The sequence below is a fragment of the Manis javanica genome, chromosome 10 (genome assembly GCF_040802235.1).
Source record: "Manis javanica isolate MJ-LG chromosome 10, MJ_LKY, whole genome shotgun sequence".
In the NCBI taxonomy this organism is placed as follows: domain Eukaryota; kingdom Metazoa; phylum Chordata; class Mammalia; order Pholidota; family Manidae; genus Manis; species Manis javanica.
This window is the reverse complement of record NC_133165.1, coordinates 111,452,826-111,468,256: the sequence shown is the minus strand read 5'-3', so window position 1 is coordinate 111,468,256 and position 15,431 is coordinate 111,452,826. Positions and strand designations below refer to the sequence as shown.

Here is a 15,431-nt window from a genome sequence, read left to right as displayed (position 1 = left end):
ATCTGCAATTGCTTTAAATTCTGAAGCAATGAGATGGAATTCCCACCTCGAGTCTTTGCCAGCACAAGACCAGAGCTGAACACTGCAGCTCTGAGATCTGTGGCCCCACAAATGAAGAACAGCAAAGCCTTTGTATCCACTTTCCTGAGAACATTTTAGCAGTGTAGTCAGTGCCCCCTGTACCCTTCATGCATTTTATATGCAACAAGGCAGGAAAAAAAAGGAAAGCTTAAAATTCCTTTAAACAAAAAATGGGCTTTACTTTAAAATTTTCAACCTCTGTGATATTCCATTCTACTATTTCTCAAAGAAATTGTACATGCTATATTGTGCCACTAGATCTACCCCTTACAGTGTTGTTAATGAACAGATGAAATTCTTCTCAGGGTAATATATTAAAATATTTGTATAAATATTGATTAAATTATCTGCTTGGTTTGGCATAGCAGGAGTATTATCAAAACTATCTCCATGCTCAGCCAAGAAGCCATTTGCTTTTCTGGACCCACTGACAGAAATGTGACTCAAGGGCACATTATAGTGAAGTAGCAAGAAAATGAAGAACTCTCTTACCTTGGGGATTGCTAAGGAAATGGGGAAACATTAGCCATAAGCTCTAAAAAGACAAGCGGATATTTGACTTTCAAGATATTTGCTCACATGCCGTCTGTGTTTATCATCACACACCTAACATGTCTTTGGGGACAAGGGAACCTGATGAAACATCAGCCTAAAGAAGCAGGGTAAATGCCCAAAGCTACAGATGCTGGGCTTGACTTATTCAGTCCAGAAACATATTTTATAGTTTCGATAAATCATTCTGGATTTCAGGGCATGAAATGAGATGATAATGCTTAGTGATGGCTCCATGTGGCCCCTTCACCAACTCTTTGGTGGGCACATTTGAGAGTGACTTATGAAGGAAGGAACTTGAAAGGCTTCAGACCGAAGGGGCCGAGGTCTACCAGGGAGCTGAAGCACGCGCAGCCCAACACCTATTTATACTTAGTTCTCATGGATCCCACTGCCCAAGTGAATTACTGTCAAATGGCACAAAATTGAATCAAAGGCTGATGGAAGGTTTTAAGACCTTTATCTGTTTCACAGGTAAACAGAGAAGCTTACAGTGAATCACGGAGATGAAGGGCTGACCCACACTCAACAACCAAAGCCTGCAATGCCCTCAATTACTGTCTTGCAAACACTGCGAAAAGAACAAGACAGCTTTGGGCAAAGTTCAAAACTCACATATTGATCTATTAGTCATCTTTTGGAAGTTAAAGGTTCAGATAATCAACATGATACATATTTGTTGTGATCTCTTACACCTCAAAAAAACTGATTCTGTTCTCTGAGCCAATTTATCAGGGTTTCATCAGACTTATGGGTACTCAGGTTCACTGCTACTATGGTCAGTCCAGTTGCAGATGGGAAATTTTGCTCCTCTTAATTAGAATCAGAACTTTAAATTTCTTACAATTTGCAATACACACAACCCCATTCTTCCTCTCACAGATAATCATAAAATTTGGGGAGGAAAATCAAGAAACTCACTAAGAAAAAACTAAAGATCTGTGCTTCAAAGTAGTTTTACAGGATACTGAGAGATCAAGAGGTGCTGAGAGTCAGAATAGATGCAACTCATAATGCTTTGCTTGTTCTTACCATTTTTGTGCATATTGGCTTCCTGTGTGGCTACAGAGGGCAGCCCCTCCATCATGGAGGTCCACTGTTTGAAGCGAGACTCAGTTCCTGCCTCCTTCCCACCAACCATGCCATAGTCCATGCCACCAGCGCTGAAGCCTAAAATAGAGAACCACATTTTATGTTTTTCTATAAATTTCTAGTATCAGTAGCCAAGAGTTCTGAGGTAGAACCCATGAATATCTTCCTTTGTCATTTAAAGACTAATTTGTAAGAACTTTCTTTACTCAGAAATAGATATTTTGATTCAAAATGCTGACCATGGCTCTTGCTAAAAAAATAATGATTCTCTAAGGTATGAAAACATGTATGTCTTCTATCTAAATAAGACCATCTTAGTACACCTATGTACTTCACTGATTCATTTAACTAACAACAGGGTACAGGTAGAATGCTGGGGCCAGGGATTCTCCAGCTGAGATGGAGGCCCACATATCAGACCAACATGGTGTACTGCAGCTAGGCGGTTGTGGAAGGGCATCTTGGGGAAGGAAGGCTTTGCAGAAGATGCACATTTGATATAGGGCCAGGCCAGGTATGCAAGTAAGTCAAAAAGTTCTGACTGATAACCAGGAATATTTAGGGAATGATGCGGAGTTCGGTGTGACTCTAGTGCTTGGCTAACTATGGATGAAGTGAGGTGAGTGCAGGAGATGGGGGAGAAATGAAGACTCATGTCATGTAGGGTCTGTACTTATCAGGCCGAGGAACTTGGACCTTTTTCTTTAAGGAGATGAAGAAATTTTTAAACAAATGAGAGAAAGAGATAACTAGATTTTGGTTTTAGAAAGAGAACTGGCAGTGTGAAAACAGCGTAGACAGAAGTCTAGGTAGAATTTGACAGATCAATTTGAAAGAAGTCTTTTTGCAATGATGAAGATCCCAGAGCTTGAATAGGCAATTAGTGAGAGGTTCAAAGTTCACTTTACTTTGAGCCCCTGGTAAGCCTCAGGTGGCAGGCTTTTACCAAGCAGGTGGGTGGGTAATGTCTTCCCAAGGCACAGAGCTGGACAGGTGACAGCCAGTGTGAGAGGCTTGTTGATGGCATCTCATAGGTCCCACTATCCCATTTTGGGTCAGAATGTACTTAATATTTTTTCAAACTGACTCTCAATAAAATACAGGACTAAAATAAATGAAGCAGAGGAGGGGACGAACAATGAATAACCACAGAAAGAAAAGAAAAAGCCACAGTAACTGTACAACCATCCCAGGGAGGTGGGCGAGGCTCCCAGCATGCTGAAGCCCTGGTGGCCTACAGGGGCGGAAAGCCGGCCTCCACGCTGTGTCCACTGTGCTTTCCTACCACCTGACGGTGCCTCTTTGGCTCTCAGACTCCATTTATCCATATCCCACTGAGGGCCTGGATCATGTTTGTCAAGGAGAATTTAATAAATGCGTAATAAATCAAGTTCAAATCATTTCTAACACCTTTTGACCCATGTTTAAAATGTTATAAAGAACACAGTTCCTTTACTGTTTTTAACTGACTTTACTAGTCCAAGTGGGTCCTTGGAGGATGGGGGTAGGAAATAGAAATTCCTTGAATGAGCTGGAAGTACTTCAAATTAAATGGTTTTTTAAAAAAGAAGAGTTTACAATATTTTCTTCTTTGGTCCTAGGGAGCTGAAATGAAATGAGACTAGAGGACAGGGAGGCTGAAAGAAACAGGGCGTCTCTGACATAAACTTTCGTGGCCTAAGTGAGTTTGTTTCTTGGGCAAATTACACCTTTACCTCTGACAAAGAAAACTGCCCAAGGTGCATGGATTCCAGGCCAGCTGAAAATTTGGTTCTAATCATTGAGAAAGAGATTTTGAAAATAACCCAGGATTCTGGTGAAGATTAAAAAGAAGATGTAAGGATTAGTAAGAAGATAAAGAACCATTCCTTACATATTAATTCTCTTAAAGTTGCTCTGAAATTTCTTTGTAACTCTTAGTGAATTAAAGTTATTTAATTTCAGGTGCTTAGAGGAGTTCTTTTGTGACATATTAAGTGTAGAAAATTAATAGGAGTTATAAATCTTAGGAGAGGGGAGAGTTTGAGCAGTTCCAGCTCTGGACCTCATGTAAAGTAGGCACCTTTCTCTTCAGAAACTTGGGGATCAAATGCCACCAAAATATGGCAGCCTCATAATTAAATGACATAACAACAAGCAGCATAATTAAATAACTAAATATGGAAAAAAATTGAAGGGTATATACAAAAAATCAGGAGATAATACTACCTTGAAAGATTCAATCTACAAACCCAGAACTATGAGAGGAAAATCAAAGCAATGTTGTCCATAACCATCTTTCAAGGTCACAGAGTAACTGGCATGACATTAGGATACAGAATGTGCTCTACAAATCTGGATAGAAGCAATTCTGGAGCACTGTGCTCCAGTGGCTGTTACTAACAGAGTGCAGTGGGGTGCTCCACTTATGGCCTCTGGGCTGTTTGTGAGCTTTCATGCCACTAAACCCAGGGAGCACAGACTTCACTGTACTTGCTATTTCATCAAAACAAACTTTCACAGTCCACCCAACTGGCCTCCCTATAATTCTCCAGCTTACAACACAGAACTTTAACTTGAATTCAACTCAAACAAACCATTTAGTTCAATTCAATGAGTATTTATGGAAAGCCTCATTTGGCCTAGGCTCTGTATTAGGAGGTGAGGTACAGAGATAAAGACATGACTTTGCCTTCTCAGAGACTCACTGCACTAGTACATCTCTTTTACCTATCTTATCATTCTTACAAAATATAGCCCATGGCCTACCTTATCTGACACTGCCAGAACTACTTTCTTTGCCATACACTCCTAATTCATCATTCACTCACCACTACCACTTGGCTCATGGCTTATACCTCCTTGAGGAAACTCAAATTGTCCTTATTTGATGAGCCCCTTCACTCTGTCTACTGTTTTCTGCTACTTTTGTTGCAGATTAAAAAAAAAAATTACTGCTTTTCTAATAGAATAAATTACAAAAGCAGGAAATCACCCACAGTTGCCTACTTAACATAACTATTCAAACTACGTCTAAGTGCACATGATACTGACACATTCATAATCCCAGGACAGATACAAGTCAGTCTTCTATTTTAGTAATCTCTAATATTTGAAACTGGGTACACTACACACATAAATATTATAAATTTTGATAAATTTTAAACACAAAAAGCAAATTTTTATTGGAAATGCATTTTCTAATAAGATGAATGACTTTCTCAATTAATTCAGATATCTATGACTGACAAGGACTTATTACTAGAATGGGACGGAGTTCATGCTCCTCTGTTCCTATTTAAAAAATTTTTTGTCGACATAAAGCACCAAGAAACTTTTGTAATTAAATAGATGGAACAAGAAGCAGTCTTGTTATAACACCACTTATTTCTCTGAATTCCTTTTTAGGCATATTTGCTTCTCCCCAGCTCAGTTAACAGATGATAAAACGATTTTTAGATAGGTCTTTTTATCACTTGGCAATCAGGTATATTTTCGATTTTACTAAAAGCAAAGAATTAGAAACTACCTACTTTACAAAAACAACCAGTAAGAATTAGTTAAGAAATCATTAAAGTATTCAACTTCTTAATTTTGAGAAAATATACCCAAACAGCCTTTATCAGGACTTCAGAGACTTTTAATTATTTGTGCTACTCTTTCACCTACAGGCATCTTTTTGAGTTTGATATACTCAGCATTAGGAAAACTGAATATTCATTTTATTACATCTTTGCCAAATCTTTTCAAAAAAACTTTAACCTCTATATATACCTAAAATACATTTTCATCAAAATCTTACAGCTAGGGATTCAGTTTATTCAAAATGGGAAGCCAATCAGACTTGCTTTCAGTCCCAAAATGTATTTTTCAATTCAAATAAACATGGTAACAGGAATTAGGGAAAATTTTAATGGTGAAGTATATTGCAAAAATGCATCTTGGAAGACAAATATTCAGTGGTCAGATCACAATTAATATAATAAAGAATAAAATTTATCTATTGTTTAATAAGTTATCAAAGGTAAAAAAGTTAAGCTAGTATGTTCTTTCTCCTTATTTAATTGGATCATAGCGCACCGTTCTAAGCTACCGCGGGAGGCTTCCTCCTCGCTTGGTACCCTGCACTCCACACTGTGGACGAATGCGCCTTAGTAAGATAAGAGATGGTAGAGGATTGGCTTTTTTTTATGTTAAGTGGAAGAAAGGTTATTTTGAATTTCAGTCAGTTCTCATGCAGACCATTTTTAAGAAAGAGTACAAATGGTGGAAGCTGAAGATCTGAAAATTAATTCCCTTTAAACTATCCAGGATAAAGGGGTCCTTAAAGTCTTTGGTCTTCTCTGCATGTGGACACCTCATTTCTATGCACAGAGAGCAAGAACATTTGTCAGAGGTTACTTTGTCACATAATAGCATGGATTTCAGGTCTCCCTAACTCTTGTTTCTGAGTTTGTATAGAACAGTATCTTCTCTACCAAAATAAAATCTTAATGTTGTCAGTCTGAAAAGAAACCAGCTGTGGTGTGTGGTACCTTTTTTTTTTAGTATTTTTTTAATTGAAGTATAATTGATACACAATATTACATTGGTTTCAAGTTTACAACATAGTGATTGGACAGTTATATACATTATAGTGTATTTACTGTCAACACAGAAAGATGTTACAGAACCACTGACTGTATTCTGTATGCTGTACTTTTGTCCCTGTGACTAATTTATGACTGAGATTTTGTGTCTCTTTATCTCCTTCACCTATATCACCCACCCACCCAAACCCTCCCCCAATGTGTGGTACCTTTTCAATGTTACAATTTTATTTTTAAGCCACTGTTGCCTCACTAACTGGATTCTGCTTACAACATGTTCCCCAGTACTGAAAGAGCTACTGATTTTCCTGCCAACAAATTCTTGATGAATGTCAAAGGTGTAACCCTACTTGTGCTAATTCTATTTAAGTCAGATGAAATACTAGTATCAGACGAATTTTATCAGTTTGCCTTTTAATTTTAATTGTAGTTCCCTGGTTTTTTTTGAGAGAAGGTAACATCATTAAAGCCAAATACCCAAACTTGTACATATTTTAATATATCATAAACTCAGACACATGTAGCACTCACAGCATGGACAAATATTTAAACTGGCTTTAAAAAATTCCTGGTGGCAGGCTGAATTTTTAGTAAAAGACTGCTTTGGACACAGAGGCGTGGAGGCCATCTCTGCCATTTACTAACTGTGCAGCGAAATTCTAGGATATTATCTGTAAGACAGGGATCTTATCTTTGATATCTGTTGGGAAAACAGAGGGTAATGGAGGTCCATCCCTACCACAAGTGTAGAACATTCTGGCAGACTTTCAAAAGAAGATTGTATCATTACTAAAATTTACCAGAAGCGTATCCAGGCACTGGCCCTTTGGTCTGGAGGTCCGGGAGCCCCACATTCAGCGCGCTGGGCACCATGCTGTCCAGGTGCGGCTTGGGCCCCACAGGATGCGATGGCGAGTGCTTCATGCTGGGCTGCCTCTGCTGCTGGAGGGCGCTCACCATGCGAGCCAGCTGGGGGCCGGGGAAGGGAACATGTGAGCCAATATGCTGAATGGCGCGGCTCCTCCAGGGTAAGCAGAGCTGGGCCCCCCATGGGAGCGCCCATGCCCCTACCCCGACCCCCTACTCCATGCGCGCCCGGGCCGCACCTGCTGCTCCTGCTGCTGCCGCACCGCCTGGGACAGTTTCCTCTGGTTCTGGAGCAGCTGCTGCTGCTGCTGCTGCTGCAGGAGGAGCTGACATGCCTGAGGAGCGGGGAAGACGGCAGATGGGCAGACGGCCGGCGTCCCACTGGGACACCTGAATGGTCTTTGCACCGGAGCTGGGGTCGCCCAGTCAGGTGTCCGTAAAGGGAGGACTACCCGGTTCGTGGTCTACTGATCATGTCTACCTCTGGTTAAGCTCATACAGTGACCCTCACACATGCATAAAATGAAGCAAATTAAATTAAAGAAAAAAAAGAGAAGAGCAAATAACCTATCTAATACAGGAGGAGGAAACCTGCTCACTAGGAGGAAATCTACTCACCAACTGAAACTGGGGAATTTGTGGAAGCTGGCTCAGCATGGCAATCTGTTGAGGAGACAACTGGGGCCCCACATTGAAAAGACCTGGGTTCAGGCCACTGTTGGGAAACTGCTTTAGCATTGAGGCAGAAACCTAAAAAAAAAAACCAAAAAACAGGAAACTTTCAGAATTTATCAAAATAAAATTATTTTTCTGTGAAAAGGATCTTAAAGCAAGCATCAATTTTTCCTTGAAAAATATTTATTAGAAATATTAAATGATTGGGAGAACTACACTCAAAGTTAACAATGTTATCTCTGAGCAGTGAGATTACAAGAGCTTTTAAATTCTCTTCTTAGACTTTTCAATTTTGCTACAAAAATTATGAATTTTATAATCAGGAAAACATCTGCAAGACAAAACATTTTAATGACAGCATGACTTTAGTCTGAGACTGGAAATGCGTCATAAAACAAAATATGTGTAAAGCTAATACACAAATACTTGAAAGTTCTTCTGTTATGCAAGTAAGACAAATTGTATTAGTGTATAAATAAGAGACACTGGAGTTTCAACTCATGACTTCTCATGAAACACTCAAGAGTCTCACAGAGGCAGAGCAAAGTGACTAGGTCAAACAGCTCAACTGGTTCCTTGTCCATGGTTTTCAGGAGTCAGCTATGATAGGCTGCAGGAACCGCCAGAGACAAAGAAAGGACTCCTTCCCCTCTATGGACTGTTTGTCTAAGATGCTTTAGCTGGGCAGACATGGGTTTCCCTGTACTTTCACCCACAGAACCCACTGAATCAGCTGGTGCCATGGAGAACAAATGAAATCTGTCTTCCATGAGCGGCAGGCAGCACGCTGGTCAAGAGTTTCCTTCCAGAGGCGGACTGTGTGGGGTTGCCATCTGTAAGGTGTGTGACTCAGGTCACATTATTTAACCTTTCTAAGCTTCACTTTTCTTATCTCCAAGACTGGAACAATAATATGAAGTTCAATGATTGAGGGTTACATGAGTTCATCCATGTTGAATGACTAGAAATGCACTCTGCAAATGTTTGCATTATTCCATAGGCTGGTTCTTCAAATGTTTAGATACAATATTACAGTTCCTTTGCCTCTCACTTCAGGCTAAATACAGTCAGTTCTTTCACCTGTGTCTCAATTTCTCAATTCAGAGCCCAGAACACAAAGTGTTTCTTAGGGCAGTATAGTACCGAGTAGACCTGGCCATCACTAATGATTCTGTTAAAAGCCATAACTATTAACAATGTCTAAGATTTCAGTTTCTCTGATGATTGCATTGTAACTCCCAACTCACACACTAAGCTTACTTGCAATTAAAATCTACAGTATTTTTAAATGTTCTGCTCACCTGTGCAATTATTTTAGCAGTTGGGTTTTTAAATATTATTAATTTATGTTTTGATCTTAGGACCTTCCATTTATCTTTATGTGCACAGCACACAGTAGATGCCTGATAAATACCTATTAAATAAATGAATATTGTATTTTAACTTAACTGTGACTCCACCAAGTTCTTTTCTACCCTATTATTCAACTTATTCCCACTTTGTGTTTCCCCATTTGGTCGGTGATAGGAATGTTTAACATGACAGAGATGAGGATATCATGCCACTGAGAACTTCCTTCCAACTTGAAGCTTACCAGTCAGGGAGTGAACAATCATTTTACTAATTCACACAGCTGTCTCAGCATTTAGCCTGTATTTTTCCACCTTGTCTAAAACTCTCTTTAGACAATTTGTTAAATGGCTTGTCAAAACAGAAATACAACTATATCATTCTGATAATCCAAAAAATGTTTTTTAACAATCAATGAAGGAAATAAGTTAAAACTTGTCAGCAAACGTAATGATTCTTGATTCCTATCACAGGGGCTCAAAATTCACTTTTTATAATCTAGTCTAGAATCTTGCCTGGAACTGACATCAAGTTTATCAGATCTAGTCTAGAATCTTGCCTGGAATTGGAACCAAGTTTATCAGTTTTAGGCTACTTTATTATTCATTACAAATTTATTTAAAAAATGTCCCCATTCTCTGGATAAAGAAGATGTGGTACATATACACAATGGAATATTATTCAGCCATAAGAAGAAAACAAATCCTACCATTTGCAACAACATGGATGGAGCTAGAGGGTATTATGCTCAGTGAAATAAGCCAGGCAGACAAAGACAAGTACCAAATGCTTTCACTCATCTGTGGAGTATAAGAAAAAGAAAAAACTGAAGGAACAAAACAGCAGCAGACTCACAGAACCCAAGAATGGACTAACAGTTACCAAGGGGAAAGGGACTGGGGAGGGTTGGTGGGGAGGGAGGGATAAGGGGGAAAATGGGCATTACGATTAGCACACATAATGTGTGTGTGTGTGTGTGTGGTCCACGGGGAAGGCAGTATAGCACAGAGAAGACAAGTAATGATTCTCGAGCATACTACTATGCTGATGGACAGTGACTGTAATGGGGTATGTGGGTGGGGGACTTGATAATGGGGGGAGTCTAGTAACCATAATGTTGTTCAAGTAATTGTACATTAATGATATCAAATAAAAAAATAAAAAATAAATGTCCCCATTCTCCTCACTTTCATGAAGGGGAGGGGTGCCTCTTCCCCATTTCTGATCTTGAGGCTCCACAGGGGGCATCCATCTTCATCAACATCCTCTTTCCCTTTCTTTTTGGCAGCAAGTCGTAGGGAGGGCTGCCTCATTCCAGGTACTGGGGTGAGTGTGGAACTCAGTATCAGTTTTCTCAGTAGTAAAGAGGATATTTTGGTCCCCACATTCCTTTCTCTTTTGTCTAACTATTCAGGATTTGGGCAAGAAAGAGTTGTTGTCATTACTAAACTCCCCCCTTGAAGACCCCAGTATTCCTCAAAGATCACAGACAGGGCTCTGCAATTCTTTTCACAAATTCTTTCTCTGCTGAGGATCTATTTCATCTTACCTCTTTTGGTTGAATATCCTTTTTCTTAACAAAGACAAAAGCAGTAAAAATTTTGTTTCCACTTAGTCCAAAGCAATGATTCCTTTCCCAGTCACCAAATGGTACTGAACCAAACTCAATGACTCTTTTAATTGCCTACTGTTTTGTGAACTTCAGTTTTGTGTTCTACCCACCAACACAACTCCTAGAACATATTCATCTTTGCTTGCATTTTCTTACTTTCCATCTTTTGAAAATGTCCCTTTACAAACTGAGTCATCAGAGACCTTTCATCCTAAGACCTTTTGGTCTTCCCATTTTCTCTTTCTATAGCATCACATTCAGTTAAATTCCTCAGTTTCCTAATACTTTTGAGTCACTTTCTCTACCCATTCTCAGTATCTGCCTATCTTTTGACACTCGCTATTCTAGAAACATCTAAGTTCAGGTTTCCTATACTTGGCTTACCAACTAATTTTCTCCCAAGACCTTAGTCACTTTCACGTAACCTACCAATTCTACTATTTGGGAAAGTACTTTGGTTTGAAGTATAATTCTCCAGCTGCTTCCTCTCTAAGAGATGCTAAATTTTGCCAACCAGTTATAAAACTTGTTTGATTTTCTATTTTAACAGCTGGATGGACCCCTAACAGATGTGAGGTCAAAGCGAGCATGTCCCCACCATTGTGCACTTTGCCTCTACATCAGTTTAATGGTGAGCATGAGGGACAAACCCTCCATAATTTCCCCCAAGTAATAATAATAGCAACTCTTCATCTCTCAAATAATAACTCTTCATCTCTTTTCAAATTCACAGAAATTCACTAGTGTAACTTTACTTATTGTGTTTAACTGTTCTAACCTCATCATATTTTTCTCTTTTTTTTTGTGTGTGTGTGTGTGGGAATTATGAGTATAGATATACCCTATGCTATTAAAACCATATTCCAAACCGGAGTCTTAGTCCACTATTATCTCAGTTCATAAAATTAATTTACTACCTTTAATGTGAGTCTTAAATGCATTTGATTAAGCAACTACACTGGATTGAACAGTGTACCCCAAAATTCACACCTACGTAGGACCTCAGAATGTGACCTTATTTGGAAACAGAATCTTTATAGATGTAAAGTTTAAGATGAGGTCATACTGGAGTCGGGTGGGCCTTATTCCAATGACTTGTGTCCTTATAGGAAGAAGGGAATTTGGACAAAGAGACCAAGTTATGTAAAAACAGACGCAGGGAAGAACGCCATGTGAATACAGCAGCAGAGACGGGAGCGATACATTTACAAGCTTAAGGACACCAGGGATCGCCAGCTGCTACCAGAAGCTGGGGACAGATGTGGAAAAGATTCTCCTCCACAGCCCTCACAGTAGGAACCAACCCTGACACCACCTTGATTTCAGACTTCTAGCCTCCAGAATTTGTGAAAAGTAATTTTTAAAAATTGAAGTATAATTAACCTGCAATAATCCTGCTAGTTTCAGGTATATATCATAATGAAGTGCTATTTTTATACATTATGAAATGATCTCCATGATATCTAGTTAATAGTCTGTCACCACACACAGCGATTATATTATCATGACTATATTCTCTATGCTGTACATTACATCCCCATAAGTTTTTTATTTTCTAACTGGAAATTTGTACTTCTTAATTCCCTTTACCTATTTTGTCCAATCCCAATCTCTTCCCCCTCTGGTAACCAACAGATTGCTTCCTCTTTCTCTGAGTCTTGTTTCCTGTTTTGTTTTGTGTGTTTTCATTTGTTTGATTCCACATATAAGTGAAATCATACAGCATTTGTCTTTCTCTTATTTCACTTAGCACAATACCCTCTAGGTCCATCCCTGTTGTAAATGACAGTATTTTATGGCCAAGTAATTTTCCATTGTGTACATATTTTCTTCATCCATTCATCTATTGATGGATACTTAAGATTGCTTCCATATCTTGGCTCTTGTAAATAATGCTACAATGAACACAGGGTTGCATATAGGTCTTCAAAATGATGTTTCTGATTCTTTTGAATAAACACCCCGAGTGGAACTGCTGAATCAGATAGTTCTCGTTTTAATTTTTTGAGAAACCTGCATACTGTTGTCCATACTGGCTGTAACAATTTACATTCCTACCAGTCATGCACAAGGGTTCCATTTTCTCCACATCCTCATCAAGACTTGGTATTTTTTTATCTTTTTGGTAATAGTCAATCTGACACATGTGAGGTAATGCCTCACTGTGGCTTTGATTTGCATTTACCTTATGATTAGGATGTTGAGCTCTTTTCATGTGCCTGTTGGCCATCTGTATGTTTTCTTTGGAAAAATGTTTATTCAAGTACTCTGCCCATTTTTAATCAGGTCGTTTGTTTTTTTGATAATAAGTTGTATAAGTTCTTTATATGTTTTGGATACTAACCTCTTACTGGACAAATGATTTGCAAGTATCTTTATCTACTCAGTATGTTGCCTTTCTGCTTGGTTGATGCTTTCTTCACTGTGCAGAAACTTTTTAGTTTGATGGAATCCCATCTGTTGTTTTAGCTTTTGTTGCCCTTGCCTGAGGAGGAGACTGGTCCGAAAACAGAGCCCTAAAAAATTTGTTGTGTTAAGCTACCCAGTTTCTTGTAATTTGTAGAGGTAGAGTTTCTAGGAAAGAAAGCAATACACTATGCTTTGTGTGCCTCTGCCGTCCAGTATGTTAACCACTATTCTCATTTGGCTACTGAGCACTTGAAACATGGCTAATCTAAATTGAGATGTGCTTTAAGTTTAGTAAAACACATACCAGATTTCTAAGACTTGGTATTAAAACAAAGAAAGTAGAAATTTCAGTAATTATTTTAAGCACTAATTGCAGGTTGAAGTGATAATAATTTATATATATTGGGTTAAAGAATATTTATTACTCAAACTAACTTTATCTGCTTCTTTTAAACTTTCAAAATGTGGCTACTTAAAACTTTAAATGACATTATGTGGCTTGTGGTATGTTTCTACTAGGCTATGCTGCTCTGAACCATCAGCATTGTTTCTAACTTCCTTTACAAAGGGAAAAGATTCTGTGATTCATGGTATGTCTCCTCTGCTTATTTTGTTTCCCAACCTGCTGGCCGCCAAAATGAATAGCCATTGTCTGAACTTTCCTTTCTCTCCCCTTCCACGTTCAGTTTTAGAAGCTCTACTGAACAAATCAGGTGGTCTCTTGACCAACCCATTTCTCCTCAGTGCTGAGAATGTATGCCATTCCTTGCCAAAAGCTCATTATGCCCCTACCCCCTTATTATTATATTACTCAAACTTGGCTAAAGAAACCACCATTCAAAGTAAAACTTGCAGTATACCCTAGGAGACACATACAGGAATTCATCCAAGGAGACAAATATAAGAATATTTACAGCAGCATTGCTGATAATAGTAAAGATCTAGAAACAACCCAAATGTCTCTCAATAGCAGAATCAGTAATGGAATACGTAAATAAACAATGGCATATCCATGTAATGGAATACCGTATGATCCACAACTGCCCAAATCAACACTGGAAAATCTTAGAAACAGTATCAAGTGAAAAAGCTAGAGAAGGTTATATACTGTGTGATTTAATTACATAAAGTACAAAAAAGGCTAAATGAACAATACATTGTTTAAAGGTAGACAGATATAGAAAGACTATAAAGTAAAGAAAGTGCTAAGACAAGGTATTTTTATGCTTTAATTTAAAGGCCAGGATCTCATACATTCCATTATGTAAATTGACAGTTATAAGGACTATAAAGGTTACACTTTGCGGACTTCCTATCTAACTTTGCTCAACTTCTCCCTCTTCAGATGGGCACATATGCTGTCCTCCTCCAATGAATACAAAAGGACCAGAGAGAAGCTCTACTAGACTCCTGGCAAATGGCTATTCATACCTGGATTGCAGAATAATTAAAGTGTAGGTTTGCACATTCCCATAGCAGCGATTTAATTATTCTGGCTTAAAAGCCCCTCAGTCTCCAGCTGGGTTGGAGAAAGTGAAGATCTAGTTCAAGTCAATATGTCATTTAACAAAGCAGGTGCAAAATGAGAGCAATTTAAGGCAAGACAAAAGCCTGTTAGAGTATGTTACCCTCTGAACATTGGAGTAACAGGAAGAGAAAGACAAGGTAGAAAACCTAAAGCTTGAAACATTTCTACCAAATCTTAAGATAAGTTTCCATGTCATCTTTCTATGTTTACATTAGATACTTACTGCCCCTATGAAGAGGTTCAAATGGGCATAAAATTTGATAATATTTATCAAAAACTTTACATGTGCTTTGACATTGAAATTTCATTTTGGGCAATTGTAATGTGGGCAAAGATCTGTATAAAATTTCTCTATGGCAATATTTATTAACAGTGAAAAATTAAAACAAGTTAATATCCAACAATAGGAGAAGGGAATGTTGAAGTAAATCAAAGTCTACCTGATGGAACAGATACATCACTAAGAATGATCAACATTAAGATTATTTAGTAACAGGAAAATACTACGACCCAATGTTACCACAAACAGCATTATACAGTGGTCATGAATGCAATTATGTGAACAGCATGCCTGTACACGAAGTCTGAATAGGGGATTAGGAAAATAATCCATTACTGCATCTGGGTTGGGGTTTTCTGGAAGCACTTTTCTCCACCATCCAAACTTTCAGTGTGGCTATATTATCTTTACTTTTGC

At 38.5% G+C, this 15,431-nt stretch overlaps 1 protein-coding gene across 9 annotated transcripts in view; it reads right to left on the bottom strand.

Annotated features, from left to right (window-relative positions):
* The window catches only part of TNRC6B (trinucleotide repeat containing adaptor 6B), a 266,350-nt gene that overhangs the window by 21,683 nt on the left and 229,236 nt on the right, over positions 1-15,431 (bottom strand). For all 9 annotated transcript variants that reach the window (XR_012121613.1, XM_073213903.1, XM_073213908.1 and 6 more), the window contains 4 exons: positions 7,779-7,910; positions 7,400-7,495; positions 7,094-7,262; positions 1,666-1,803 (listed from right to left, as the gene is read on the bottom strand). Coding sequence is in view for 8 of the 9 variants with exons in the window: in XM_073213903.1 (XP_073070004.1) it covers positions 1,666-1,803; positions 7,094-7,262; positions 7,400-7,495; positions 7,779-7,910 (535 nt within the window). In the remaining variant the exon portion in view is untranslated. The remainder of the gene's footprint in view (positions 1-1,665; positions 1,804-7,093; positions 7,263-7,399; positions 7,496-7,778; positions 7,911-15,431) is intronic.